Here is a 26,660-nt window from a genome sequence, read left to right on the forward strand (position 1 = left end):
CTTTAGTTCTGCATTAATAATTAATTAAAAGCAATTAAAAGATACTCTCTAAAGGCGCACTTGAGAGAAGTAGTCTATATCATAATTAAAGAGTCATTAATATTGATATGTTTCAATGATTGTTTTCTGTTGGGAGATACCCTGTAAATCATATTTACAACGTTTTCTTTTCACTAAGTTTGTACTTTAGCTCTTATGCGCCAACTTTTTGATACAGGGTATTATGAGACGCCGCCAAAAGTGGCGTCTATTGCTATGTGTGTGTGTGTGTGTGTTTGTGTGTGTTGGTTGCTGTGGGTGTGTCAGCCAAGAAAGGCACGCAATGCCAGTTGGCTGTGACGTCGCTGGGCACACACACTTCACGGCTAACAACGCGTCAGTCAAAGTCAACATACACTTCAATTTGTTGTTGTACTTGCTGTCTCTCTGCTTCTGCTTCTTATTCTCTTTGTTGTTGTTGTTGTTGGTGTCTGCATTGCAAATGAAAGCGGCAACAACAAAAGGCCGTTAGCCTGGCTGGGTTAAAAGCGAAGGAGCTGGGGGTAAATGAAAAAATTTAACACTGTCACTTTTTGACAACTGATGCGCGCAACAACACACACACACGCACACACATTACTCACATATATACACACACACGCACACACACTGTTGTCATATGCTGAAAGCGTTGCACTGGCAAAATGGACGACAAACTCTGAATAACATTTCGCACGCTTCGCTTTTGCATATTTACATTTCAACTTTGTCACACACACACACACACTGATACACACTCTGACACACACACTGATACACACTCTGACACACACACACTTGCACTCGCACGCATTCACCAATACAATGATGGATGCTTGTACAGTTGTATGTGAACTGAACGCCATTTTGATTTGTTGCCCAGCAGCAGCGCAACTTCACAACTCACTCGCTGCCTCCCTTTCGTTCTCGCTCTCTTTCTCTCTCTCGTGCGCTGTCTCTGTCGCACACTGACTAAATGAGCACGTTGAACAACAGCTAGGAAAATGTTTTATTTACGTTCCGTTCACTTTAGTCGCTTGTTTTCATTTGATATTTGCGCATTTCCGCATTGCCGACATGTCTGGCATTTCAAGCACACATACAAAAACACACACAACAAAGCGCAGCTTCAGCTTCAGTTGCAGTTGCACTTGCTGTCCGCCCATTGACTTCTATGTTGCATGCCGCATGCTGCATGATGTGGCACAGGCTGCGCCCTGGGGTAATTAAAAGCATTGCTATACACTCGGTTGACTCGCTCTCTTTGCCTGCTCCTGGCAGTTGCCTCCTTCTCCCATTCTCTTCATCCTCCTCAACCATTTGAGTTAATGTGCTGACTGCTTTTGCCTCCCCCGCACAAAACGCAATTTATTTCCCGCATTCCCGTATTTTTAGTGCTTTTATGGCCAATGCCAAAAGTGTGCAATTTTATTATACGCATTCTAAACTCTAAACTAAGCACTTGCTCTCTCTACTAAAACAAACACATTACGTATACGCAACGTCAGCTATTCGAGTGGCACTTGTGCATTGGCGGGTCCCCAGCTCTCATCGGGTTGGCAAGCTGCGCGTATCCGCTGTGCAAAAAAAAAAACAACAAATAAAATACGGTTTCAACTCTCGATGGTTAATTAGACTGTTAAGTTGACAAACTCACCTGCCACAAACTGCTGTTTGCGGTTTGTTTGCGGCGCTGGTAGACAGCGTACAAGGCCCAGCCGGGCAGCTGCAGCAGACCAAAGGCAGACAGGCACCAGCCAAACACTAAAAGACAAATTAAAACAAATTGCAATTCTAATGTATTGTCTGCAATTTATGCTGCAATTAACTTAGTATTGATTTGTTTAGTTGTTTGGCTGAGAAGAAGTGTGATAACTGCAACTTTGGTTTTTAAATATACTAAATGTGTACTAATCTACTATATGGAAAATACTAAATGATTCTCATTTAGTACATTAAATTATACTAGTATATTAGCAGTAAAATAAATACTAAATAATGGCCTGCAACTAAGTTAGTATTTTTTTGTTTAGTTATTTGACTGAAAAGAAGTGTGATAACTGCAACTTTTTTGAAATATACTAAGTGTGCAGTAATATACTATATATAAAATACTAAATAATTCTCATTTATTACATAAACATATACTAGTATATTAGTAGTAAAATAAATACTAAATAACAACTAAGTTAGTATAGATTTGATTAGTTGTTTGACTTAAAAAAGTATGACAACTGCAACTGTTAATATACAATATACTAATTTACTATATGTAGTACATATCAAAGGTTTCTCATTTTACAATTTTTTTTAATTACTTTTCCGACCTAAAGCTAATATTCTATGCAATGTTTAATAAAAAATATATTTCTAGGCCTCTAGCTTGCTATAGGATATTAAAATGGAGAATATTTAGATTTAGCGTGCTGTGTCTCGATAATAGAAACTGAGAAATGATTCTACCACATTTTTAAAATACCTTTTGCAATGTTTAAGCTTTGTAAAGGTGGTGCAATGCGCGTAATAATAAACTGTCAGCTAGATTAGTTTGTAACTAGAAGAACACAAATATGTTTCAAGTTCGCTACGTAGGAACACGTAAAAGATAAAGACAGATAAAGTTATGGACAAAGTACTTGTGAATCCAAACTATTGATTTTTCTGCGAGCTGAGTAATAAAACTAATTGGCTTACCGTGTGCGAGTCGAGGATATGCCACGCCCTTGTACGTGAGGGCGGACATGTCGAACAGCATATAGACAAGGACGGCGGTCATCAGTCCAGGCGTAATAAAAGCCCAGCAGATGCGCCAATACCAGCCGGTCTCGATGCCCATCATGTACTTGATATCAGCGCAAAAGCGTTGCACACCTGTTAATTGAGAAGCAATGCGGTCAAAGTGTAACAGCAATGGAAGAGAGAAAAGGCTTACCATAAAGCCAGGCGACGGCGAGTAGTTCGCCAATGGCGAGAATCAATGCCGTAAAGGAGACACCATAGAAATCGACCAGATTGAGGATGAATTGTCCACCGGGTGTCATGTAAACGATGCTCACACAAAAGCCCAGCGTTGCCAGACCGCCGGCCAGCACCCAACTCGGTCCCGCTCTTTTCCCAAACTGGTCGCGTATGACGCGCAGAATGCAGGAGCCCATGCCGACAGTGCTGCCGATGCCTAAGACGAAAAGCATGAGGAAGAAAAGGACCGCGAACATCTTTAGGTAGTTGTGCTTTAAAGCGCACAAGGCGCACGACGTTCTCGAAACCTTACCTGTGGCACATACTCGAACTTGGCAATGGCATCCGGGTACGAGATGAAGGCCAAGCCAGCGCCGCCCTTCACCACGCTCGCAATGTCCGTGATGCCTGTCTGTTTGGCCAAGTTGCCTAATATGCCGAATGTGATGCATCCAGCGATAATGGAGGAACAAGAATCCATGGTGGTAATGATGACAATGTCGCTGTGGAGCAGAAAATATGATTAATTATGGTATAGAGTTGTGTTTTGCACTCATCGTTTAATTCGCTGAATAAGATTGTTCATTTTTTAACTCTTAAGAAGGTCGTTCTGTTTGTGTCTATCCATTTTGTTCCCTGTTTCATTCGTTGCTTAGGAAACAAGATTGTTCTTTTTGTTACTTTGCATTTTGTTCCCTGTTTCATTTATTAACTAGTAAACTAGATTGCTATTTTTGTTTCGTTCCATTTTGTTTCCCGTTTAATTTTTGGTTAAGTTTACTAGGTTGTTCTTCTTGTTCTTTCTATTTTGTTCCCTTTTCCATTCGTTGCATAGTAATCTAGATTGCTATTTTTGTTTCATTCTACTTTGTTCCTTGTTCCATTCATTGCTGTTGTTCACGCTTTAGTTTTATTATCTTTTCCTGCTTCTTCTTATGGAAGCTATCACTAACTAGCGCATTCAAGGATTAAATTTCAATTCAATGTGCGTATTTTGTATATTGATTATTTTATGTTAAAACATACGATTAGTAAGGATAAACTCTTCTGCCACGAATAATCGAAAATGTTAAAAGAAAATAATCAAAACAGAAAAATAAAGATTGTTCTCAAATTAACAAGAACTAGAGATTCAAGGCACACAACTAAACAAGAATAAACTAAATAAAAAAGCAATGAACATATTTCAATATAAGAAATATTTGCTCGTTCGTTCTCGAACTACAGATTCAAAGTAACCAATCGAACAAGAATGAACTATGGAACAATATTGAACTGGAGACTAAAGAATCGATAAACGTGAACTTAATCAGTTGGTTCACTTTAAGTAAACGGATAATTTTTGTTCCTTCGATCCAACATTTGAGTAATATCAATCGGATATTTTTTAGATATATCATTTTGTTGGTAAACTGTGTTCGTTCATTCACGAATGAAAGATAAAATGTAAAAAAACCAAACCCGAACGAAATATGAAACAAAATTATTCTTTTACGAACGCTTCAATAATATTATAAAGAAAATCTGAGCTTCACTTACTTATAGACATTTCGGTTAAAGTTGTTATACGAGGCGTAAGTGATCAGGGTGCCAAAGCAAATGGCCAGCGAGAAGAAGACCTGCGTGACAGCTGCATACCAAACTAAAGGATTGAGCAGCTCTCGCCACTGTGGCTTAAAGAAGTACACAATTCCATCCCAGGCACCAGGCAGCGTCACAGCACGCAGCAGCAGGATGAGGAGCACCACATAGGGAAAGACGCCAAGAAAATAAGCAGCCTTGCCACTGCTCTTGATGCCACGTATGAGGACGCCACCAATGATCAGCCAGGCAACCGCAAGACAGGCAACCAGCTGCCAATTGGGCATGCCCAAGCCATTGTCAATGTTGGGCAACTCGTGCAGTATTTCACGTCTGCAGAAGGCAACAAATATTCAAGCTCACACATAATTGAGAAAGCACTGAGACACTCTGAGACTTACTCGAAGTAGAGCTGAGCAGGCGACATTTTGCCAGTGGCATTGAGGGTAGAGTTGGTGCCATCGTAACAAACGTTGCCCCAACTCTCCTGACAGCTGCTCCAGGGCAGCTGCGAGCTGAACGAGGCCAACAGAAAGCGCAGCGTCAAAGCCATTATGCATGAATAGTATGTGATGGAGGCGCCGGTGGCCAACACTTGACCCGCTGCCACGCCCTTGAGTATGGGCGCCAGATCAAAGGCACGCAGCACGCCGCTGCCACGAAACTGTCCCAGCGAAATCTCCAAATAGTAAACGGGTCGTCCAATTACGAGCAAGGCAATCAAATAGGGTATGACAAAGGTGCCGCCACCATTTTGAAAAGCAATGTAGGGAAATCGCCAGATATTTCCCAAGCCCACCGACAACGAGATGCACGAGAAGAGAAACTCCAGCCCATTGCCCCACTCTTCCTTGGGCTTCTCCTTCGTTGTGATTTGTATCTTAGTCTGCGACATCTTAGGCACTGCACACTTTGAGATTCAACAGTCGACTGATGTCACCGAAAGGCACAGAATAGCGCACATCGACTAACCGCAGAGATTTGAGATTCGAGAGATGTGTTTCTGTGGCAGATTGTCGCATTGTGAAATTGTTTTTCCGGCTTATCTGGTTCAGTCTGGTTCAGTTGAATTTATATCTTTATCTAGACGTACGTCTATTTGTAGAATTTCACTTAATTGGCACTAATAAAAGGTGCTAAGTGCATTTGCATTTGAACTTGATACAACAGACCCTCCAGAAGGCCACTTGTCGTTCAGCATTTTGGATTACATATGTACATTGTGGCAGCATGTGCAAATTAGTTATGTTTTTATTTATTAGTGACTGACTGCTTATTGTATGTTTAAACTGCTGAATGAAGCGTCAAATTGATGACAATAACACACACACAAAGGGCTGAAACACGTCAAATGGAAAATTGTTTAAAGTTCTTATTAGAGCAGTGAGAAAACTATTGTGTGATTGACAAAAAGTATTACGCAAAAATAATAAAAGTGTTATTTCTCATTTACATTCCACACTTGCGTGGCAATTATCTAATTGAAATTGCAATGCTTAAACTGCGCAGTGCTTAATAGAAATAGTACAGAAACTTTTGAGCAAAACTTGGGCAAATTAAATGTAATGTATAATGAACTTTATTGAATTTGTGTTAGTTTACCAATTAAAATGGCGGCATTTACCCAATTAATCACAGTTGATTGGCTGTGAGAAAATGCTTAAAAACGTTGTTAATTAATGGCGTCAACTCAATATTCGATCATAATTTATTATCTTCAATAATAATATGATTGCAGTCGTTTATTTACATTAGTAAAATCACAATGTTGAAGCTTTTCTAAAGAAATAACTTAAAATAATAATGTTCATATGAGAATATAAACAGCTTCAATGCATGTTCATTCCTTTCAAAGAGTAATTTATTAAATTATATAATAATTTGATAGCAATCATTTAGTTTTATTAGTAACATCACAATGTGAACAAATATTTTAGCTTAAAGCATGCCAACATTTTTAAAATAAATAAACTCTTAACGTGAACTTAAAAAACTGAAAAAAAAAAATACAAAATGCCATGCAAATATTTACGTTTTTCATATAAAGAAAATAAACAGTTGCAACTGCATTTTAAATTTCATTTAAGCTATGAGAGTAAGTAATATGATAGCAATAATTTATGTAACATATGTTAGTAAACTTTCCAAATAGAGGGCAAAACACAAAAAACTGAGAAAATATTTACGTTTGTCATTCAGAAAATTTAACCACCAATGAAATGAAGTTAATTTAATGCAATTTAGTTTATGTATTTAGGAACACTATTCAACCAGAGAATAGAATGAACTCTGTCATTAAGCGCATAAAGTGATTCGTAGAAAGTAATAAAAGTAGCTGACAGGCAACACCGACAATCAGGCTGGTCGTAAAAACTATCAACTCTCGCATAGCTGCCACAGTTGTAAGTGTATCATAATTTATGCATTTGCAAATGCAATTCAACTTGCAGCTGAACTTTGGCTTGAACTCGCTTTTGCATGCTGTTATTGCTCTGCTGCTGCTGGGGAGCTTAAAGTATCTGGCTGCACTGGCAATCAAGTATTTCATTATGAAACTTGTCACATACGAAATATTACGTATACGTTGACGACGAGTATCATGTAGCAGCAGCAGCAGCAGCGGCAAAGGAATTGATAATACGTTTCGTACGACAAGGGAAGGAACCTATGCAAAGTTTTTAAGTATCTAGGACAGAGCCGAGTAGAGAGTAGAGTAGAGCAAAAGTTGACAACTCTCTCTTTTTGGTCCGACTGACAGCCACACGAAAGTTTTTAATAATTTTCAAGAGTTTTCTAATTAACATCCCCAGCGAAAGGAAGACGGCTGTCAGGATGGCAACCGCCGCTTTGCTTGGCTGCAGCTGCAACAGCAGCCATTTTCCAGTTGCAACCAAGTTGAAGACAAGACTGAGAAAAGCACAAGAGAAAGCGAAAGAAAGTGGGCGGCGGATTGTGGAAATGGGGATACGGAAAGATGGAATCAAAGTGCTGGATATGCTGAGCGTTCATTATGGTGACAGTTTTAAATGGGTTTTTAACAACTTTTGCCAGATTTATGAGAATTAAATGGCTTTGATAACGCTGATTGTAGACGTTCACTGGAAATTGCGGGTAATTTATGCCGCCGTCTCGCTCTCTTGCACACATGTTTTCCTCTCGCTCTCTCTCGTTCTCTCTCTCACATTTTTAAGCGATTATTAACGCACATAAATTGCCATTAGCTGTAGCTGAAAACTAAGTTTTTCGGGCGGAGTTCATTAAAGTGCAGTGCGTTATATAGGGTTGCAGTTGTAAAAGGGTGAGGAAGGGAAGCGAACTGGCTTTTAATTGCTGCTGCAAGCGTTGCAACTTTACCGTGCCACAACACGCAGATTCCAACAGCCAAACAATGTGCACAAAATGAGGCAAATAAATTTCGCAAAAACTTTTGCCAAGGAAAGAGGAGCGAGACGCTAATGGGGCGCATCTGGAGCACGTACACTTCTACATATGTAAGTGTTACACGCACACATACACACACACATACACGCATATAGATATATACATATATAGCATGTATACAACAATCGATAACAGCCACAGTTACACAGGCAGCAACTTTCAATGCAACAACGTTTCGCAGGCCCATTAACAACAACAACAAGTGAAAAAGTTGAGTGTGCTCGACTGCGATATACTTGGTACCTATTTTCAATAAGACCAAAACTTTGTGAAATTAGTCTTAAAATATAGTGTAATGTATAATGTAAATTAATATACTGAAAATGTACAAAATATGTTAACAAAATATACCAGAGCGTCAGATTATTTCTTAAATAACTGTAAGTAGTCAAAGACGTCTTTCTTTGTGTTGTGGCATTATTCTAAGAAACATACCAAATTAATATACTAAAAAATAGTACAATAAAATTCGGTATATTTTTTAAATATATTTGGTATATTATTATTATTGTCAAAATATGATATATTTTATAAAATATATATATATATATATATATATATATTTTATAAAATATATCATATTATACCCTACTACTCTACTTGTAGCGGGTATAGAAACAGCTTTGGCAACAACAAAGTGGCAACTAAAATTGGCAGAAGTTGTCTCTGCTCGACGGACAGATGACCCGTAGAATTTAATAAATAAATATTTAATTGCATGCATTCAATTTGGTTGTGTAGATGAAATAGAATTGTCCAATGAATTGTGCTTATGGGAATTTTCGAGCTAAATTGGGTATTAAAGCTTATACTGATTTTATATACGAGTATGTATTATATATGGATCGATTCATTGTTTTTACAATATTTTTTGGGTTATTTATGACATTGCGCATTTCTCATTATGAAATTGTAACTAATTGAGCTGTTCCTCGTAGACCACTGATTTGTGATGACAGCCACAATATTTATGTGTATTTATTAAACATATTTACATGAGCAGCTCAATGTAAGCGCTTCTATTAGCAGCACATTGAATCAAAGTAGCTGCCAGACTGCATAAATTCAGATAAATATCAGTGGATCAATCTGACATTGCAGTTGCTAATTGCCATAATTGAATTTTCGAAATCAAATATAATGGAATTTGTTAGCTCAACGTTGTTTAATTTATTTGTGTGTTCCACCATCAACAATTTTCGATATAATTTATAGAGAATGACATATTGTAAATTCACCTAAAATATATAATATGTAAGTGCTTCCAAATTTATCTATTATAAATTTAAGTACTGAATTTTGTATTTATTTATTACATAAAATATATAACTTTTAATTATATTAAATTATTAAGTATTACTTAGTATTAAAAAATGGTGTAGCTGCAAAAGTAAAAATTACAACAGTTTAAAAATAATACTAAAAAAGCAGCTGACTTAAACATCACAATTTTTAGTAAATTAAGAAGTGCATAACAAAAAATTCGATCTTTAAATACAACATGCATTAGTAGATTGAATAACAAAAAAGATAAAAGCAAAAATTTGTGTTTTTATTAATATTGCAAATTGAAACAAAGACTTGCATATTTGGTTTGTACATTTTTTATGCACTTCTCTATAAAATTTTATTGTTAAATATAGATAAATGATATACATTATATTACATATATATCATGAGTATTTTATGTAATTTCTGCAAGTAATTGTCACAACAGTTATTTTTATACATTTTTAATAAGTTAGAAATATGAAAATCTGGCATACATTTTATTATTATTAGGCTATTATTTTTTTTCGCAATTATTTTGCACTATTCCTTAATTGGCTTATTACGCATAATGTTGTATTTACAACTTGAGCTAATAATCCACAAATGCTTGGGCCACCCTCTTTGGAATGTGCAGCAATTACTGGGTATAATGAGCATTGCAATTAGTTTCTGTGTGTTTCGAATGTTGTTGTTGTAACTTGTAACAAGTTTACCTTTAAAATTGATTTCAACGGACTTTGGAACAACTTCCGTTTCCGCTTGAGCTGCCTCGTGTACTTATTAGTCAGCATTGTATAAGTTCCTCAATATTGTATGTGAACGTATAAGTGTGTGTGTGGCAACTTTTGCCATGAGGCTTGATGGTTTGGGTGACAGGGTGACTCGATGGCTGAGTGGGTCAGTTGTGGTTTTTTTGTGTGCGCAAAATTGTGTCGAATTTCTACGTTAGCTGACAGCTTTTAACTACCTCATTTACCCCTGACATTTGATGTCAATAATCTCTCTTATGAGTTCTTTCCCTTTCCCTCTTCCGCTCTCACTCTCATTGAATGCAGTATAGCAATTTCATTGAGCGCACATTTAATTTGAAATTAATTTTTAATCAACTTCAATTGAATTAAACTGTCAGCCAGCTGAAATATAAATGGAATTGTGTGCGTGTGTGTGTGTTTTTTTGGATGGTTTCCAAGCCATTTTCCTGTGGTTTATGTATTGTATAATCTAAATAAATTAGCTGTTATGAAATATTACCTATTAAATGCGAATTATGAATTATGGATTTTGAGTTTTATGCGCCAAAACTATCCATAGAGAATCGCACAAAACAGAGAGAGAATGAATCAAATTCACTGGAGAGTTGTTTGCCAAAATATTCAGGACAATCACGGTTTGCTGTTGCACTCCGCGCTTGTTGTGGCGCGTGCCTCAATTATGGGGCGTAAACTTGCAACAGCAGCGGCAACAGCAGCAGCATCACCTGCCACAAACTCACACACAGCAAAGTTCGAAGCTGGCGCCAAATGTCAAGGGAAAGCAAACGCAAGCTCGAAGTCTTTAACCCAATTTGGCATTGCTCTTACACTTTTTCTTACCTTGCTCTTAGTTCCGTTTTTTTCTCGATCCGTTTTCCACGTCTATGTTTTTTTTGGTCCTGTTGTTGCCACACCATTGTTGCCATTTTCGATTGCAGTTTGCCGTTGCTGTTGGCTTGTTTGCCGCACGTAATTGTTGCCACACACTTTTGTTGCGCTGGGCAGCAAAAAGTTATTAAAATGAAAAAGCAAAGGCAAAGCGCAAAACCAAATCGATTATGCCACCTAGGCTTAGCCCTTAGTCTTGGCTCCAGTCTTGGCCTTATATATTCTTATCCTTAGCCTGGCCCTTTGCCCGGGCTCGTTCTCGTTCTCGTTCTCGGTCTTGGTCTCGGGCCCAGGACCGATTTTCTAGCCGGCAGCTGCGTCCCGAACAATGCGAAAAACTTTTTGCGCTGAAACTTTATCCGGCCACAATGAGAAAAAACGAAGTAAACTTTAAATTGACATCGAATAGCAAAACCAAAGCTGTTACGCATGCCACCATCAGTGGCAGTAACAACAACAACAACAACAGCAACAACAACAGCAACAACAACGTGCAACAAGGACAACAACAATAAGAAGAAGGACAGCAAAGCCGCATTCGCATTCAGCACGACAAATTGAAAAGTTTTGTGTGCCAAGTTTTTTAGCCTCGCTTTAGAATAACCCACACACAAAAACGACAAAAAAAAAAGGAGCACAAGAAGTGGAAAAATAATGATAAGCTGCCGCCTTAGCTTAGCTATTTGCTTACCCTGTAAAAGCAACAAAATGCAGACGGAGTTGCATGAAAATCTTTGCAAGGCAGGCAAATGTTAACAGACAGAGCATCTCCGACCCTATATAGTTTATATATTCTTTTGTATGCATAGGAACTCGTACTTAGTAGGGGTCTTAACTCTTTGGTTGATTATGTGGTGTATTTTGGTATATTTATTTAGAATAAAGTAATATACAAATATTCCAAATTTAAGATATATTTCGCACTTTTGCGGTATATTAATATACTCTATGGTATATTTTGAATGTAGTACTATATCAATATACCAAATATTTACTTTACTATATTTTTAATATTTTTGTGGTATATTATTTGGTATATTTTAAAATGAATACAGAACTGTTTATTCTGTTGCGCTTTCAATAAAAATGGGTGGAGGGTATCTCACAATCAAGCATACTCAACTATAACCTTCTTACTTGTTCTCTTTTTAAAGGGTAGCTGCAATTTTTTCACATTTCGCTGTTGCCAATTTCTTCGATTAAAAGCAAAGCAGCCGCAGCAAATTACGCTGCGTACCACGCGGCGCATGAGTAACGAAATTATTTCGCTTAGCTGCGGTGGCTGCATGTGGCAGCAGCAGCAGCAGCAACAGTGGCAGTAGCGACAGCCACTCACGCTTGTGGCAGCCACAGTTTGTGTTGTTAATGTGAGTTTAACAAGTGAATTGTTAGCTGACATTTAAATTTCCAACACAATTTGCATTTTTCGAATAAAAAACTCTGTCTAGCTAGGTGTGTGTGTAGCTGTGTGACGGTTAGCAGGTGTGTGTGTGGCTGGCGCAATTTATGCAAATAATAAGCATTTGCTGTCTCCATTACTTGCTTGCCACGTCTAATTTTTGTCCAAGTTTTGCCAAAGAACTCCGAGAACCCAGATCCTTGTGCCTCTTCGTGTTTGTGTTGCAGCACAGGGCAAACAGTTGCCTGTTGACAGTTGGCAGTTTGCAGTTGGCAGTTGGCAGGTAGCATGTGGCATGCGGCATGTGGCATATGGCATGTGCGGCAGGCAATTTCAATTGCCATTTCAAGCTTAAAGTTCTTAGTTTAATGCCACGTGACACTTTGTATGCACTATTAAATATGAAAACTAATTTGCCCAAAAACGAAATTTTTATTGTTGACTCTAAACTGAAATTGCGGCACTTGCAGCACGTTGCACAACCAACGTTGTCTCGAGTGGCAGTTAGCTAGTTGCCTTATCGCAGAGAATGAAAGCAAAAAAGCGAATGCCAAAAGGCCAATTTGCATGCGAAGCGAGAAAAGCAGCAGCTGAAGAAGTTGCAACAACTGCAACATCAACTGTGCTGTGCGGCAAGTCAACATTGCTGCGGCCAAGCTCTGATTTGCTCAGCCAAAGAAATTTCGCATTCATTGAAACTGTCAGTCGTACTTTCGCGAGCCACGAACTGTCGAGTCTCCGACTCCGATTCTAACACACACACACACACACTCAAACACACACGTACGCATTGTGCAACATTTGTGGCAATTTGCTTTTAACTGGCACAATGACAGCGCACATTGTTGAAGCCGCCTCCGTCTGGGCTTTCGCCAACGCCGTCTTTAAGTCAACCGCCCTCTGACCACAATCTCTCAGTTTTGAATCACAAGTGACACAAGGATAACGAGGCAGGACAATGAAAGAATTGACAAGCTGCTTGCCACCATTTTGTTGCCTCATCAAGCAACCAAACCAAAGCAGCAGCAGAAAACATGATGCAATTTGATAGTTGTGGTTGACTTTAGATCAACTCCATTTAATTTGATTGAAATAGCAACTGCTGCAAAGTTGGATATTTCAAACAGTGTTATCGAGTTTATAAAGGAAAAAGAATATTATGCATACTTACTGGTTTATGCGTTGCATATAACATATTGATTATAATAAATAAATGTAGCTGAATTATATTAGCAGGTAAAACTGAGATATTTCACAAAATATATACAAGACACATGCAGTTATAACTAGCAATCAAAATTCATAAAATGTTGCCATAGTTGCAGTTTTGCAGATTTGTAATTTTAAAATTATAATTGACATCATTTCAGCTTCAAGTTTGTTATTTTAAGCAACTTTTATCATTATTTAAGAGGCAAAAAGTTGTTTCTAATTTAGTGACTTTTACTTTGCTTCATAAAACTCAATTGTTGTTTGATTAACGCAAATTGCTTGTTGAAATTGCTTTTGCGCATGTGGCGTATGCGTAATATGATGCAATTTGAGAGTTATGCTTGACTTTGGATCAAACTACATTTATTGCAGTTGCTGCTATTAATTCAAACTCTGTTTCATAAATTCTTAAATTTAATTGTTGTTCCATGAACATTATTTGTGTTGTTTGTTTTCCCGGATTTTGGAATTTCTATCACACATTTGAAGAGATTTACAGTTCTCGACATTTTATAGATGCAACAGCGCAAATTGTGTGCTAAAGCTGTTTTTTTTGCGCATGTGGCGTATGCGTAATATTGTGAAATTCAATAGTTGTGATCCACTTTTTTGCAGTTGTTATTTATTAAACTAGATTCAGCTTAGTTATTTGAGAAGCATGCAGTTACTGTTGTTGCTTAATCAAACTAATTTTGCGCTGAAGCTTTATTTCATAAATCAGCAAATTCATGTTTTCTATTTTATTTGCCTGCTTTTCTATCATATATATTTAAACGGATTTACAGTTTTCGGCATTTTATAGATTCAACAGCGCAAATTGCCTGTTGAAGCTGTATATTTTTTTGGCGCATGTGGCGTATGCGTAATATCGTAGCAAATTCGTTTTGGGGGAAATGAGAAAAGTTGAGCACACACGTCTCTCGGCTTCAGCTTTCCCTTCTTCGCACCCCTCTTTCGTTTGTTTGTTGCGTTCCGTTTGTATCGGTTTTGCTGTGCGACTGCGACTGTTGTGTCTGACAGGCGTTAACTGACACTTGGGCGCCACGTTATTGTTGTTTAGCATACTAAGGCCTTAAATGGCATTTATTTGCAGCTGAGCTCAGCTCAGTCGCTCAGTCTCAGTCTTTGGCCTTCCTCCGACAAGTGGTGGCAAGTGGTAAGTGGCAGAGTGACGCGACGCGTCGTTCAACTTTGATATTGTCAAACAAAAAAAAGAAAGAGAAAATAAAATCGGACACGACAGAGACACCGCCAAGAGTGGCAAATGACGCTTGCCGCAGTCAACAACAACACCAACAACAACAACGGCAAAATGACGCCATTGAGTTTTGGCTATAAGATGCCAGCCGAGAAGAGAACGAGAGCATGACTCTGCCTTAACCCAACAAAAAAATAAAAATGAAAAGACCAGACAGAAGCTAAGTGGATTTTATCAAACTGCGTGGGCATGTGGTGTGTGTGGCATGTGCCATGTGGCATGCGGCAAGTGTTTGTGAATGCCCGAGTAGAGGAATTGGAATACAACAACGAGTATGACAAATGCCGCAGATTACAAGGCACAATTAGGAATTCGTGCTACGCTCTGCCAGTCCAAATATGAAACTAATAAGTGTTATTAAAGTGGAGAGGGAGATAAAAAGACAAAAGTAGAGAGTGTGAGAGGGAGAATTAGTGAGGCGGGTTTGGTCATCCTTTATAAGCAAACTGCTTGGGTTAAAGTTGAATTAACTTTTCATTTGTGTTCAGTGTCCGTTTGAATGCGTTCATTTTGCTGTTGCTTCTCCTAGCTAATGGCTTTCTCTATCTCTCTCTGCAGCTTACACTTTAGGTGTGCGGGTGTGTGTGTGGCCAATTTGAAGCGTGAAAAGTGCCGCGGGTGCGAAAAGTCTGTTTTCCTCTTTCACTCTCTTGCACTCAGTGTCTGTTGTCGGCATCTGCTTTCGATGTTGTTGCCACCCAAAAACCCCAAACCCCAAAAGCAAATGAAGTTGAGACTGCTGTTTGTTTTGTCTCAAACTTGTCACGAATACAGTCTGTGTAACTCTATGTGTGTGTGTGTGTTTGTGTATTGCTGCAGGTGTTGTTAATTTGTAGGTGTGTGTGCGTAGTTGGCGTTGCACGACGACAACGACGACGTCGACGACGCCACAGCTACAGCAACAGCAACAGCAACCAGAACTTGATTTCATGCACAAACAACACGTAATTCGTGCTCTCTTTCATCTCTTCTCTCTTTCTCTCTTTCTCCCTCTCTCTGTCTTTCGCTGTGTATATAATTACATTTACTGTCTCTGTCGATTTGTGTTGGCAGTGCGTGTTTTGTTTCGAGTGCCATTTGTTTTAATTAAAAATTATTTAAAGCGTTTTAACAGTAAAGTGCCTCGACACAATTGAGGCAATAAATGAAAGAGAAACATTCAACTAAGTGTGTATACTTCTATACTCTGAGGATAAAAAGACAGACACATACATACATATATATAAAGATAAAAAGAGAGTTAGTTGGAATCACTTGAGACTTTTTGCTGAACTGCAACACAGATATGCAATGAAATAAAATCAACAATTGTAAAAATAATTTGAAGCAATCGCCATGGCGCAATATTGAATTGTAAGCTGCATAAATAAAAGCATAAAATTGGAAATATATTGCTGTTATTTTATGGTAGCACAACAAATACAAATATTTATATTCGTGTTTCTATTTTAACGATTTTTATATGACTCAATTTTCTTATAGTGGAACTATAAAACAACAAAGACAGCGAGGGAAAGTTTGACAACTTTATCGAAACTTGAAATATACATAAAAAAAACAAAACCTTAAAAAATGAAAAATTTACCAGAAGTGTCTAATGCAAATAATTTAAAAAAACCAATTTAATTTATATTTTTTCTCAGTATATAGTAGAAAAAAAAAATTTAAACTTAGCTCCTTTAATTTAAAATAGTTATGATTCTCAATAAGTATTTAATGTACATTAGTAAAAAAAATAAATAAATATGGCTTAGCTTAGATAAAAACAAATAGGAATGCTTCAGTCGAGTGTCCTTGATTGTGTTTAAAACAGTGCGGTATTAATCATAAAATATACCAAATAACATACCTAAAAGTACTGAAAATATACAGAAGGTTTGGTATTTTTATAAAGGGCTGCATTCAGAGTATACCATAATGTTCAAAATATACCAGATTGTCCGTCAAAGTAGCTGAGATCCGATTGCTAGACTGCAGCAATAAGATCAGCAATTTTTATCCAAATCTTTTTTATTGAAATTCTCAGAAATCATAAATACTGCAGTTATTATTGTATATACCTAAATTCAATTCTAGCTTCAAAATAACACTTGTTACTCGACTTTGTTCATTTTGCGAGGTCGGAAATGGGCGTTGCAAAAAAAAGTTGTTAGCAATTAATATCTTATGCAACTAATCTAAAAAAACAAAACAATTAAATTTAATGCCAGTCGCCAACAAATTTCGGTTTTGTTGCTTTGACTAATTTCTTTTGTGTGTCGTAGTTGGATCTTAATGCTTAGAGTGAATTAACTAATTAATTATACGTATTTTTGGTGTATTTTATTTGGTTAATTAAGTAAACAGGCGGCATTTGAATTAAACGCAATTTTGTTGAATAGAATATGCCATTTTATTAGTTGAAGTTATATGCTTCTATTAACTTCACTTTTGCGAAATGTTGTTTTAAAGCAAATCAAGGCTTAACTGCATTACATAAATATTCAATGAATATAAAGAGGCAAAACTATGACTTATTCCTTTATCCAAAAGTTAGTTATTATATCTATGAACGTTTGTATAAAACAATAAATATTAAATGACAAAAATATGATTTATTCTTCTATAAATAAATCAATTTAATATTATTTAAAACAGTTATACAGAGCAATTAATATTAATAGTCAAATTTATTAGCTACTCCTTTATTAATGAGTTAATATAATTTGAAGGTTCTTTTAATATTATTTTATTTAGTGTAAGGGCATTAAAACTGCGGCCTGTTGAGCTGCCATTGAATGCTTGTTTTCAGTGATTGTATTGTGGTTTTTGTGTAGCTGATTTGTTTGCCAAAAATCGTTTTTATTTTGCGGTACTCACACACACCAAAATACACCAATGCACACACCAACACACACACACACACCCACACTTGGCCACAACAGACACTTAACAACGGGTCGCAAGCTTAGAATTTGTTTGTGCCTCCCCCAATCCACAGACACAAATGAGAAACAGCAACGTGGCAACCATAAAGCTCAACCACACACACACACACACTCACACACACACATACACCAATACACACTCACTTACTTGCACATGTTGTACGTTCTCATGTTTGTACAATAAAATTTCAACAATATACGCGACAAGGTCTTTGTACTTGAGTAAATTGGATCTGTGCAGCGGGGCATACGTTAAGAGATAGGTGGGGAGAAGGAGGGGAAGCAGAAGTGGGATGAGGGTGTGAGGTGAAGCTAACAAAAATTAAATAAATATTTGGCTTAAAGCAAATTTAAAGCAACGCCTTCTCACCGCAGCAACTGGCAAACGAAACCGAACCGAACAGAGCAAGAAAAGTAACAAGCTTTCTTTCACTCTGATCTCTCTTCTCTCTTCCCTCCATTCCTTCCCCCATCAGCTTTTCAGACCCTAGATGGCCTCTGACTTCTCCTGACTTGGCCCATGCCAGCATTTTAGGTATTCATGTGTAATCCATTTCGAAATTTGCATGTTTAATGCGCTGTGAGGAATTCTTTTTTTTTCTCTACGCCCTTTCCCCACCTAGTTTATTTTCTATGTATTTTCATTTTCGGGTTTTTTTTTTAATTTTTGCACTTTCTTTTTGTTATTTTGTTGCTTGATTTGAGGCAAAAGACCAAAGAATTTAGCAACCCTGACATTTTCCTTGACTTCAAATTGAGCATTGTTATACCCTGCGTGCAAGTGGTTAATGGGGTAGATGGATGAAGTGATTAATAGAATGTTGAAATTTGCTTTTGGGTCTTACACATTTTGTATTTTTAAAATTTATATCAATCAACATTAATTATGTCTTCTATTTAACATTCCTTTTAAGATTTTTTAAAGTTTTATATTGTATTGTATCAAGTTTATTTTTGCCTCGCCCACTTCCGCCCATCGAATAGCAAGCGTTTAAAGCAATTTAATAATAGCTAAAGTATTTATGATTTAACAAAATTATTTCGTATGGCAAAAAACTCCTACTACAATCGGGTCTTTGTTGCCTTTACTGAAAATCTGGTATATTTTGTAATCTATATTGGTATATTTGAAATGTAGTGAATCGATATGCCAAATATAGCCTTATGGTTTTAATGAAAATAGATGGCGGGTGTCTCACAGTCAAGCACTTTCGATTGTAGTTTTCTTACTTATTTTTATATCAACAGTTTATAAATTAATAAAATAGCTACAACGTGGGAATGAAATTATCTTTACATTATTTAAATAAGTTAATATTTCAAATAAGTTAATATATTTTATTGCTAGACCTTAGAATATTAACAGTCCTGCAATTCAAATAAAATCAATTCCGAATTTAATTAAGTGCAAACATTTGTTGACTATTTTGGAAAGGGGCATTGAATTCCCTTGAGAATGCGTAATTACTTCGTTCAGTGGGTTAAAAATAGCAAACAGATGCGCAATTTTACCCAACGCCAGCTGATATAGAATGCGAAAAGAAAAGATTTTGATTGAATGAATATGCAATGACAATGTTCTTGCCAAGTATTGTGCACTTTAAGCTATTGTTTTTAAGACCTATATAAGCTATGGCTATATCGCATATCAGGGATAGAGAATCAGAAATTGCCTAAAATGAAAGTCTATTTCTTGGCCTGGTTGGTGTTAATGTCCTTGTTGGCTCTTGGCCATGCTGAGGGAGATGACAAGAAGCAGAGTCACAGCGTGACGTGGGGCGCTCGAGTGTTCAGGGATACGCATCTGGAGAGAGTTGTCATCAGTGAAAAGTCGAGGTTCTTGCGCGTGGTTACACGTGACTACAAGTTCAAGCAGCAGGTGTGTGTTTTCCCCCTCTCTCTTATTCCCACCGTATTTATTTTTACGCTTATTTGAATTTTTATTTTTATGCGTAGTCCAATTTGAAACGTAAAATTACGCAAATTGTAATTACGGATCAGATCAAGGAGGGCAAGGGTGGCTATGCGCATCTTCGTGGTGGCGGACCTAGCGCCAGTTTTGCCGAGATTCATTTCAAGAGTCAGCGCAATCGTGGATTCAGCTTCATTGTGGATATATACGGAATTTAAATCTGGATTGGAAAAATTGTCTTAATTATGAGCAATATTTTGATTACAATTTACTTAACATTTATTTATACTATATGTGTATAATTTTAATCAGCATTACGATGCGATTATTCCCTATAGATTCTGCCTTTCTCTCCCCCTCTTCCCCTCTTTCTCTCTCTCTTGTTGTCTCTATCTTTTTCACGTCTCACGTCTGTGTTTATTTGCATAGATTGCGCACTGCTATTGTTCATTTTGTTTGTTTATTTGCTGGAGTACAATATTTATAATTCACAAACAGCGGCGACAACTTTATTTAGTCGCATGTTTTATAAACAACGCCGAAACTGTTTACTCAGTTGGCAACCGAGGGAAAGTAGGGGAAATGATTGAAATGACCCTTATATGCTAGCGTCTCTTTTATATATTTCTAGCTTATTAAGCTAAATTTATCATTAAATAAACTAAATATTCGTCTATCAATCATTTTCAATTATGCAATTTCGTTTCATTTCACTTCATTATTTAAATGAAACTAAATACTTGTAGATAATAAAAATGCATAAAATATGCTGAGCTCACATTTTAGTAGAATATAAAATAATGTTGGTGATAATCTAAATCTAAATACGGGTAAAATAGTTTTAGCAAATAATATATTATTTCATTTTTGGGTCATAATATTCAGGTGGTTAAAATGTGTTTAATTAAAATAAGTTTGAATGCTTCAGTCAAGTTTCCCCGACTGTGAGATACCCACTACTCATTTTTAATAAAACCATATTCTAAAATTATACCAAATTAATATAGATACTAACATATACCGAAATCTATATTTGTTATGTTGATATGTTATGTTATGTTGAGTACTACATTCAAAATATACCATAGAGTAAAAAATATAACAGATTGTCGGTTAAAGCAGCTAAGACCAGATTATAATCGATATTCTAGTCATACAAAAGTTATTCTTAGATAACTTGTATAATTTCTATCTGATCGCAGGAATCATAAGTATAGTAGGTATTATTGAATGTACTAAAAATTATAATACCCTACCACCTTAGGGGTGACCGATATAATATAATTTTAATTCTGTGCAATTTCGGCAAAACATTCTTGAAAAATAATGATAATAAAATAGTTTTTGGAAATACTTTATGATTTTTTGCGCTAAGAAATTTATATTTCTCTTTGATTGATATATTAATGCTCACTTTTGTTCATATCAATTAAATAATATAGTTAAATAAAACTTTCCATAAATTGATGAAGTTTTTGGGTCATCATTTATGTGTTTAATTAAAACGGAAATCCAAACCTATTAAATGTATAAAATCAATACTTGCCAAAGTGTTATCGATATGTAGACTATGCAGAAGCAACGCTTTTGTTGCGCTGTGAAAAGATTGAAATTGTTGAGTTTTCTGGTTGCATGCGCTGCAATTTAAAATGTCAGGTCGATTGAAGGCCATGCCTCAAAAGGTCACTGAGCATTCCGGGGCTAGGAATAGCTGCAGTTGCTACCAAATAATAAATGCTATTACCAATTGAGTGCAAAACAAAATTGCAGTAACATTAATTTCTTTGACTTTTGCCTTTCACTTTAATTAATCAATTGAAATGTTGTCGTCTTTTCTTTCTCTTTGTGTGTAGAGGATATGTGAACGTTGTTGAGCAGTTGAAAAGCTGCTTTCATTTCATTAAGCACACATGTTTGAAGCAAATAAAGAGATATATATGGAATGCACAAGAGAGGCAGACAGAGAGAGAGAGAGGCAGACAGAGAGAGAGAGAGAAAGAAAATTAAATGGATGGATACAGAGGCATAATTAAGGCATACATTAAATTAAACGATGCAACCGCAATTTGGCCGAGCAAATGGGAAATTATTAGCACGAGTTTCAGAGCAGGCTCTTTGGCATTTACCAAATGCCAGGCACTTAACCTCATCCGGCAGCTCTTCCTTCCCTCCTTCCCCTCTTTCATCCCCCTTGCAGAGCTGCCTCTAAAACTCAAACAAATCCAATCAATGTTACAGACAGCTTGTGGGTGGGCGAAGCTTTGGCTGAGTCATATGCAAATAAGTGTTGTGTGCCATATAAAATGTAATGTATTGCCTGCTCAGAGAGCTCTCTTCTCCCCTCCCATCCCCTCCCCGCATCATCCCATTCCCTTTGCTTTTTGTCGCTCCCACAGCGTCGCTGGCTGCTTGTTGTCAACGAGAGTTGGACTTAGGATCAGCCATTGATGCGTGTGCGGGCCATCAATCGTTGAGAATTAAAATTTTATTGCCATGCCCATGAAGCCAGTGCGTATACGCAATAACGCAGTACACATTACGTATACGACATGTGCGCTGTATGCGTCAAGAATGTCTTCCAATGATCATTTAAATGCAAATGCATGTGAAAAACCCAAATTGTTGGCCACCTTGAGAGCAAAGTTAACTGACTGGCAGCGCCATTAACCGTCACTGGAAGCAACAGTCTGAGCACAGAGCATATCTTTGCATCGCACAGTATTATTGGAAACTTGTCCTTGTGCCCACACACACACACAGAGGGAAACTTTGAACATATCCCAGTCGAGTGACAGCGTTTTTTCATGCACTTTTGGCCAACATTCAAGGATAATGCAGAAGGCAGCAGGCAGCAAAGAGTGCAAGAAGCATAGCAGACGCGCACGTTTGAAGCTCTGCTGTTTGTGCCACTTTGTGACCCCATCGTTCAATAACAACATTGTGCTTCAATAGCCAGCTGAAGAAGAGGGGGCGTATCTGAAAGCGCAGTTAGTGCAGTTCGTGTTGATGTTGTTGTTATAAAGAGACATACATTATGCAGGTTGTTTGTTATCGTTCGATAGAGTGTAAATTATGGCACAGTTGCCAGCGGCATTCACATCCTTGTACCTGCTAGTTATACTCCTCCTACACTGTACTCGTATAACCGTAAATATATATACGTATTTATAGAGAAACCCCTGTGTATGTGTGTGTGTGAATGTGCATTGTAGCTGCGTCTACTTCAAACTAGTACGAGCACTCGTATACATACATTAATTGAGGGCAGCAGCAGCAACAGCAGCTTGTTGGATCTAAATGGGATTTATGTAAGCATATTAATTCCAATTAAGTCATTCCCTATCCCTTCTGACATATTCCACATATAATATAACGCATACACTATGCATACATTTATTTTCGTTTTGCGCTTTAAATACGACAATCCGATTAAATGCAAAAAAAAGTGGCAAAGAGCTTTTGATGTATTTTGCTTGTGAAATTGAAAGGAAACTTTTCAATGGGTTCGCTTCTTCCTTTTGAGTTTTCGGTACGCGTATCAATGCAACTTGAAGGGTTTTTATACCCGCTACCCATAGGGTAGAAGGGTATTATAACTTTGTGCCGGCAGGAAATGTATGTAACAGGTAGAAGGAGGCATCTCCGACCCTATAAAGTATATATATTCTTGATCAGCGTCAACAGCCGAGACGATATAGCCATGTCCGTCTGTCCGTCTGTCCGTCTGTGTGTCTGTCCGTCTGTCCGTCCGTCCGTATGAAACACTGGATCTCAGAGACTATAAGAGATAGAACTATAATTTTTTTTCGACAGCATTTGTTATGTTTGCACGCAGATCAAGTTTGTTTCAAATTTTTGCCACGCCCACTTCCGCCCCCGCAAATCAAAAAAATCGAATAACAAGCGTAATTTTAAAGCTAGAGTTCCGAATTTTGGTATATATAATAATTACTATAGTAGTTATGATTTCTGAAAATTTGGTTGCGATCAGATAAAAATTGTGGTAGTTATTAAAGAAATACTTTTGTATGGGGAAAAACGCCTACTTACTACGGGTCTTAGTTGCTTTGGCTGACAATCTGGTATATTGTGCCGTCTATGGTATATTTTGAATACGGTACTATGTCGATATACCAAATATACCATTTGGTATTTTTTTAGTATTTTTGCAGTATATTCAGTATATTTTGAGAAAATACCGCAAAATATATTTCTTTTATTCAAAATGGGTAGCGGGTATCTCACAGTCGAGTACGCTCGACTGTAGCTTTCTTACTTGTTTCTACATATACATACATACTTGTATGTAGATTTCCGTTTGACTTTGTCTCACAAAAGATAAAAACCACAAACACATATATAGTATATATATATATATACCTCTCGATGTGCAATTCACAACCCAATGACCAAGTTGAATAAGCTTATACACGTTCATGACCTCGATGCGGTTGCTTCTCCTTTTGCTTCTCCTTCTCCATCTGCAAACACCTCTCAATTCCCTTTCCTTCATTGGAAATGCTGTCGCCTTTTGCTATGCTGTCAACGCGTTTGCTTTTGGTGTCTTTGTTAAGCGCATAAAGTGTGAAAGTACAAGAAAAAGGATTTCGCATTTCAGCTTTTGTTTTTCAATTGCCATTTGCCATATTTGCAGCAATTGTTTCTCGAGCATCAAATGCAATTGTTGCAGCTGTCGAGTCCTGGCGAGGCGGTAAAACAAACGTACTCCAAATTTCCGGCTTAACTTTGACTCGTCTTGGATTTGAAAGCAGAACACAACAATGGATTTTAGCTGCAGTTATTACGCTCCTGGCTTTCTTATCACTCTCTTTACTCGCAGTTGAATACAGTTGGGGATTGTGGGATAGAGATGGAGATGCTGTCAGCTTGTTATGTGCACTCGCTCGTTGCACAATGCTACTCGGTATCCTGCTTATCAAATGTAGAACACACACACACACTTTGTCTGCATGGCAGATTGCCTACAGCTGTTTTTCCGTGCTCAGTGCTTAACTCGTCTTGTCTGCTCAACACGAATGTGAAGCGAGTTTAAAGACTGTCTCCGCTCGACTAGAATGTACAGAATCGATTGCGTATCGATTCCAACCCAAATGCAAATCGACTTTAAAATAAGTGAGACACGTGAAATAACATTTATTTGCATAATTAAAACAACTCAATTTAAATGCCTGCCCTACTTCACTTTCGCCTTTTGTTGTGGTCTTATGTAGGTCTTTATATAGAAATTTCCAAACATGTATATCATGACTATGGCCTGAACGATCTGCAGCAAGAGCAGAGGCTTGGGAAAGCCACATCCTTTCGAGAAGATGAAAACGTACGAAGCATAGCTGAAGACCAAAACGAACTGCAACAGCTGTGTGATGGTTATATACTTCTTCCACCAGATGCTGGCATTGATGCCAGGATATAAGGCGGATAGAAAGTAGTAAAAGTACATCACAGTATGCACAAAGGAGTTGACCATACCGAGCACATTAAAATGTCCGCCTGTGCCATAGAATCGCATTACCATATAGCAACCGAGCACCATCATAATGTGATGATACACGTGTAGAAAACTTATCTGTCTGTACTTTTTGCGCAGCACAAAGAATACGGTGTCCAGTAGGTCAAGAATTTTGTTGATGAAATATGCAAAGTGCACATAACGTTCTAGATTTTTATGCTTGTGTCCAAAGGGGAAATTCTCCATGCAGCGAAAATTGCAAATGCCCACGATGACGAGGTAATAGAAAACCTAGAAAGAACACAAAGTATGCAGATGATGCTAATGTCATCTTTTTGATCCAGCTGTGATCCACTTACCACGCCAAAAAATATTCCATTATAGGCCACCTGGCCAAGATTGTACACATATAATACCTTTTTTAGATTGTAGGCTTTGCGATTTGCCATGAATCTTTTGCCATACTTAAGCACAAACAATATATAGCTGGTGAGTATCAGAAATATGGGCCACGGTGAATTCGTTAGCGGCAACTGCTGAGGATCTGTGTTGAGTAGATCAATCGAAATATATATGTCTGCTCAGATATTTGCGTCGATTGTATAATACCAGGCGGGGGAATATCGAATATGTTGAGCATGGTGGTAACGCCTCGTCTTTATGTGTCTAATGTTACTTTGCGAATGAGTTTGATTAACGACGTGTTTTAATTTCTAGCACGTTGTTTGAATAAACAGCAAAGCCTTCCATTATTTTTGCGTTTCTTTTTTTCCATCATTTCTCAGCATATCCCGAGAAAACGAGAGATAGATAGAGAGAGCGAGAGAAAGCAAAGTGTAACAAGTACGAAAGCTACAGTTGAGTGTGCTCGACTGTGAGATACCCGCTACTCATTTTGAATAAAAGCAAAATATTACGGTAATCTCAAAATATTAAAAATAAATATGCATGTATTCTCGATCGGGATTTGAACTCGAGCACCACCGACCGGGTGGTTAAAGGAAAAAAAAAAGTTTCTACCCCGAGCGGGCTCGAACCCGAGTACCCCGAGTATCACAACACGCATATGCTTGCACTCTACCAATAGAGCCATGGCAGTGCCTCTATGCTTACAAATACAAATGTAGAGGCTAGCATGTTTATACGTAAACGCATACATACAACACATACATAGAAGGCGTTTTTGCCCATACAAAACTATTTCTTTAATAACTTAAACAATTTTTATCCGATCGCAGCCAAATTTTCATAAATCACAAATACCATTTTTATTATTGTATATACCGCACGTCTAGCTTTAATATTACTCTTGTTATTATTGATTTGCAAGAGCGGGAGTGGGCGTGGCAAAAATTTGAACAAACTTGATCTGCGTGCAAACATAACATATACTGTCGAAAAAAAAATTATAGCTGTATCTCTTATAGTCTCTGAGATCTAGTTCATACGGACAGACGGACATGGCTAGATCGTCTCGGCTGTTGACGCTGATCAAGAATATATATACTTCATAGGGTCGGAGATGCCTCCTTCTACCTGTTAGATACATTTCCTGTCGGCACAAAGTTATAA

General features: G+C 37.3%; 4 protein-coding genes across 5 annotated transcripts in view; 2 read left to right on the forward strand and 2 right to left on the reverse strand.

The window, feature by feature from the left end:
* Nucleotides 1–26,660, forward strand: part of LOC117572294 (uncharacterized) — a 62,021-nt gene that overhangs the window by 10,784 nt on the left and 24,577 nt on the right. The window lies entirely within an intron of this gene.
* On the reverse strand, nucleotides 1,417–5,617 carry LOC117572295 (sodium-dependent nutrient amino acid transporter 1). Of its 2 annotated transcripts, XM_034255006.2 has the most exons (7): nucleotides 4,959–5,616; nucleotides 4,516–4,890; nucleotides 3,290–3,479; nucleotides 2,951–3,233; nucleotides 2,713–2,889; nucleotides 1,676–1,782; nucleotides 1,417–1,595 (listed from the first exon to the last, which is right to left on the reverse strand). In XM_034255006.2, exons 1-7 carry the CDS (start codon nucleotides 5,450–5,452, stop codon nucleotides 1,527–1,529), a joined length of 1,695 nt encoding a protein of 564 aa, XP_034110897.1. In that variant the 5' UTR covers nucleotides 5,453–5,616; the 3' UTR covers nucleotides 1,417–1,526. The 2 variants fall into 2 exon arrangements, with proteins under 2 accessions (XP_034110897.1, XP_034110898.1); XM_034255007.2 differs by lacking the exons at nucleotides 1,417–1,595; nucleotides 1,676–1,782; nucleotides 2,713–2,889 and having other exon boundaries at nucleotides 2,955–3,193; nucleotides 4,959–5,617.
* On the forward strand, nucleotides 19,352–20,304 carry LOC117572298 (probable salivary secreted peptide). Its single transcript, XM_034255010.2, has 2 exons — nucleotides 19,352–19,585; nucleotides 19,663–20,304. The coding sequence occupies exons 1-2, from the start codon at nucleotides 19,385–19,387 to the stop codon at nucleotides 19,834–19,836; spliced, it is 375 nt and encodes a 124-aa protein (XP_034110901.1). The 5' UTR covers nucleotides 19,352–19,384; the 3' UTR covers nucleotides 19,837–20,304.
* LOC117566593 (elongation of very long chain fatty acids protein F-like) lies at nucleotides 24,758–25,797 on the reverse strand. Its single transcript, XM_034246135.2, has 3 exons — nucleotides 25,698–25,797; nucleotides 25,448–25,632; nucleotides 24,758–25,379 (listed from the first exon to the last, which is right to left on the reverse strand). The coding sequence occupies exons 1-3, from the start codon at nucleotides 25,726–25,728 to the stop codon at nucleotides 24,813–24,815; spliced, it is 783 nt and encodes a 260-aa protein (XP_034102026.1). The 5' UTR covers nucleotides 25,729–25,797; the 3' UTR covers nucleotides 24,758–24,812.

The sequence above is a fragment of the Drosophila albomicans genome, chromosome 3, assembly GCF_009650485.2.
Source record: "Drosophila albomicans strain 15112-1751.03 chromosome 3, ASM965048v2, whole genome shotgun sequence".
Lineage (NCBI taxonomy): Eukaryota > Metazoa > Arthropoda > Insecta > Diptera > Drosophilidae > Drosophila > Drosophila albomicans.